This window comes from Pocillopora verrucosa, chromosome 3 (genome assembly GCF_036669915.1).
Source record: "Pocillopora verrucosa isolate sample1 chromosome 3, ASM3666991v2, whole genome shotgun sequence".
Taxonomy (NCBI): Eukaryota; Metazoa; Cnidaria; class Anthozoa; order Scleractinia; family Pocilloporidae; genus Pocillopora; species Pocillopora verrucosa.
Window position 1 is genome coordinate 15466185 of NC_089314.1, and position 4873 is coordinate 15471057.

Genomic DNA, 4873 nt, shown 5'->3' on the forward strand with positions numbered 1-4873 from the left:
CAAAAAAAAAAAAAAGATTAACAAAGAGCGGCCTTCGAATTCGTGAAATTAAATGAAGAGCTAGATAACTCATCTTAAAATATTGTAGACAGTTCTAGAGCAAAGATAGTATATTTGATAGTAAAGCAATACGCGATCAAGTCCAGTAGTCGGTTTAGCTGGTGTTGGCATTTTCAGCTTGCAGGTAGAAGGACTTTAACAAAACGGAAAAGTAGCTATCGCAGTGATTCGGAGCCGTCACCAGAAGATAAAAGACTGAAAGAGTCAAATTCTCCGGCTAAGATATCGTGTGACGAAGACGAGGTCATGGAAGCACTCGGATCCAAAATAGATTTAGTGTTATCGAAGCTTTCCAACCTGGAAACAAAAATGGAAGAACTGAACGCAGCAGTCAAAGGTCTACAAAGCAAGGTAACGTCTTTGGAGAGAGAAGTAGATTCAGTGAAAACGAAGCAGAAAACCTTAGACGAATACTTCACTTCAATGGAACAAAGTTCTGTATTCGTTGACGAGCAAGTACAAGACCTGATAGCTAAGACTAATAAAAACAATGACGACGTCAGCGATACACGTAGAAAACTGTTATACTTGGAGGCCTACAGTCGACGCGAAAACTTGAAATTTGAAGGCATCCCCGAAACTTTCGCTTCGAGCGAAGAAGATGGAGCTATTCAGCGGGGCGACGTGTCTACTGAAAATACAAAAGCGGTGCTGACTGATTTCTTTGAAAGAGTCCTGGGAATAGAAGATGCAAAGAACATCGAATTTCAACGAGTACACCGAATGGGCAAGCCAAGAAAGGAAAATGGAAGAGAAAGGATCATTATTGCGCGTTTCTTAAGATTTTCAGACCGAGAACGGGTGCTCAAATGCGGACGTAAACTCAAGGAAACAGGATACAAGATGTATGAAGACCTCCCGAAAGAAATCAACGAGATGCGAAAGCTCCAAATGGAGAAGTTAAAGAATGCCAGGAAGGACGGTAAACGTGCTTATTTTAGTAGATCGGAGCCCGACAAACTTTACATCAACGGTAAATACGTCAAAATGTAAAATGTAATAAGTTTATTTGGGTTAACGTTGCTATCATGATCATTCTTTTTCTCTAGAAAATGCTAATTTAAGAAGCAGTAGAAAATTCCTGCCATTTTTGTCACTTTCTACTTTATCCGTTATGCATATTCTTTCTCACACCTCATGGGCACTACCAGTTTGATTTTTTTTTTTCACATTCCGGTGAAAGGGTTTCGGGTGGAATGATGTACTAGGCGTTTGTTCGTGCTCGTAAACAGTTCTTCTGGAGCAAGAGGTATGTGGGATCGGTTAACTTATTTTCGCCCTCAGTCTTCGTTTTCGTTCTCGTTTTCGTTTTATGTTCATGTAGTTTTATCGCAGTCTGTTAGATACCAATTTATTTCATTCAAACCGCACTCGATTTTTATACCCGGCTCATTTTCATATTTTAAGAATGTAATATCTATCAACTTACTCTTATGAATAACGTTTGCTTTAATGTTCTATCCTTCGATGTTAGAGGAATTCGTGATCTCAACAAACGCAAATCGATCTTTACATGGGCTAGGAACCAGAAAGCGGATATTATTTTTTTGCAAGAGACATATAGTACGCCAGATGTTTTTGATAGTTGGAAATTTCAGTGGCTGGGAGATATGTATTATTCGCACGGATCCAATCATAGCAAAGGCGTTCTGGTGTTAATACGTGAAACCCTTCAATTTGAGTTGAAGTCGGTCAAGAAAGATAGCCAGGGCAGATTCGTCATTGTTGAAGCGTTAGTTCAAGATTCTCCCGTTTTGTTGATCAATATTTATGCTCCTAACAATACCCATGACGCTGTTGACTTCTATGAAAACCTTAGGACTACTTTACTTGAGAGTGACTATGACCAGGACTACAGGTTTATTATGGGAGGTGATTTTAATGTGCCATTAAGTCTTCAACTTGATAGCTATGGAAGTAAAACAGAAAAAAAAGACGTGGTAACCAAAATCCGCGAGCTAATGTTAGACTTTAACCTAGTAGATATATAGAGACTAAGGAACCCGGAAAAAAAGCGTTACACGTGGAAACAAAATAAGCCTTTAGTCCAACATCGGTTAGACTACTGGCTAATAAGCGATGATTTTCAAGATGACGTGGACAGCACAGGTATAATTTCTGCCATTAAAACAGACCACGCTGCTATTGTGCTCCAGGTTAACAGTGTTGAAATGCAACCAACTGGGCCGTCATATTGGAAATTTAACTCTAGCCTGTTAGAAGATCCAGAATATATCAATCTTATAAAAGACAACGTTCCCTCGTGGCTAGTAGAATTTAATGAAGTGTTAGACAAAGGTCTTCTGTGGGATTTAATTAAATACAAAATAAGACAAGTAACAATGAAATATAGCAAAACAAAGGCAAAAGAAAGGAGAAGTCGTCTTTGCGAAATCGAGAATAAATTGAAAGAATGCCAAGAGATTTTTGACTCTAATCCGACAGAAAATAACGCTGTACAGCTGGAAACGATCAAATCTGAGTACAACTCACTGTATGATTATATTATTCAAGGTAATGTTATTCGTTCTAGAGCCAATTGGTATGAACATGGTGAGAAAAATAACAAATATTTCTTAAATTTAGAAAGTAGAAAGATGAGCAACTCTTGCGTCCGTAAACTTTTTGATAAAGGCGGTAAATTAATAACTAATCCCAAATCAATTTTATCAGAATTGTATGACTTCTATACTGAATTGTACTCTAACCGCGACCCACCCAATCATAACAATGTTAGCAATGCGTTTCTTGACCAATGTCGTTTGCCAACTTTAAACGAAGATGCCAAACAAATTTGTGAAGGGGTTCTTACAAAGGCGGAGTGTTTTAAAGCTCTACAAACGTTTAAAAACGGAAAATCCCCAGGTAACGATGGCCTGACAGCAGAATTTTATCAAGTATTTTGGCCCACCTTAGGACATTTGTTAGTTGACTCTCTAAACAGTTCCTATGGAAAAGGAGAATTGGCAAACTCCCAAAAACAAGGAATTATAAAACTTATTGAGAAGAAAAACAAGGATAAAAGATATGTCGCGAATTGGAGACCCATTTCTCTGTTAAACGTGGATGTTAAGATTGCGTCCAAAGCTATAACATTAAGACTCGAGAAAGTTCTTTCCGACTTAATTAGTGCTGAACAGTGCGCATATGTGAAAGGAAGGAACATCTTTGATGCAGTACGAACTATAGGTGATATTATGGACTATACAAAGTTATACAATCTCCCCGGTCTCATGGTGACCATTGACTTCGAGAAAGCGTTTGACTCCTTAAGTTGGAACTTCCTTTTTAAGACCTTGGAAAAGTTCAATTTTGGAGAATCCTTTATTAGGTGGATACGTCTTTTCTATACTAATATATCCAGCTGCATTATGAATAATGGTGTAGCAACTCCACTTTTTTCAATCGGAAGAGGGGTTAGACAGGGTGACCCTCTCTCGCCCTATTTATTTATTTTAGCCTTGGAAACCCTCCTTACCGCTATCAAACAGACTCGAGATATAAAAGGTATAGTAGTAGAAAACAAAGAAATCAAATGTATCATTTTCGCCGATGACTTAACAAACTTTTTACGCGATAAGGAATCTTATGACTCTCTTAGTTCCTTATTGAACACATATGGTGAATGTTCAGGGCTTAAACTAAATAAGGACAAAAAAGAAGCCTACTGGTTAGGAAGTTCCTATCGAAATCACGAAGCTCTCGATATTAATAAGGTGAATGAGCCAATCAAAATACTAGTCAATGATCCAAATCACAGAAGAAGACCCCTCCGAAAAGGATACCAAGTTCACTACACAGAAAGTAAAGGAGTGGTTAGCTAATGTAAACCTCAAAGAACTAGATGATAGTAAACAATATTTTGGCTTGTGCTGCAGTCGAAGGAAAAGAAACAATTCTTAACGGCGACTTTAATTGCTGCTTTGTCATCTAAGCGTAACAGTCCTGACAGAAAACAACTCAAATCGTTGTTCAAAAGTATGAGTTTTAAACAGCTAATAGCTAGTCCTACAAGGATGGTTGAAGACTCTGCTTCTTTGGTAGATCTTATTGCGACCAACTGTCCACAAAATATAAGCAATTTCGGAGTTGCCTCTTTGCATCTTAGTGACCATGAGTTAGTTTATTGTATTCGAAAATTAAATTGGAAAAAAGCTCCTGCTCAAATGAAAACATTTAGGAACTATGCAAATTACGGATCAAGTGAATTCCGTAGGGACCTTGCTGGTATTGATTGGAATTTGAACTCTATTGATGGACAAACTGCAAGGGTGAATGAGCTTTGGGACCATTTTAAAACATCTCTTGTCTCTGCAGCCGACAAGCATGCTCCAGTCATTCAAAAGCGTGTGCGAGGTGTAGACGTGTGTCCGTGGCTAAATAAAAACATTAAAATCAATATGCGCCGACGTGATTTTCTTCTCAAGAAAGCAAGGAAGACGAATAAGTCTGAGGCCTGGGCTAATTACTGGTGCTGCAGAAATGGAGTTTCTAACAGTATAAGGAAAGCCAAAGCTTCATATGATCATCGTCTTAGTAAAGACAGTGGCAAAGATCATAAAGCTTTCTGGAAAACAATGAAGAAAATATTACCTGGCGAGAAAACAGCTATTTCGCCAAAAATAAATACTGGACAGTCAATAACCACCGATAAAAAGACTATTGCAAGTGCTTTTAATAATTTTTTCGTCGGTGCAGCTACTCGGCTCTTGGAATGCTTACCATATGCATTCTCGTCTTCAACTGGGTCCCAAAACATCCATCATAGAATTGCACAGCATCCAGCTTTTAAATTTGATAAAGTCTCGGAGGA

At 38.2% G+C, this 4873-nt stretch overlaps 1 protein-coding gene across 1 annotated transcript; it reads left to right on the top strand.

Moving 5' to 3' along the window:
* The first annotated feature begins 306 nt into the window (after positions 1-306).
* LOC136279593 (uncharacterized) lies at positions 307-1053 on the top strand. Its single transcript, XM_066163533.1, has one exon. The coding sequence runs from the start codon at positions 307-309 to the stop codon at positions 1051-1053; it is 747 nt and encodes a 248-aa protein (XP_066019630.1).
* Positions 1054-4873: the final 3820 nt, after the last annotated feature.

Excerpts from the sequence above, each read along its gene's own strand:
- LOC136279593 (XM_066163533.1), top strand. The coding sequence starts at position 307 with ATGGAAGCACTCGGATCCAAAATAGATTTAGTGTTATCGAAGCTTTCC.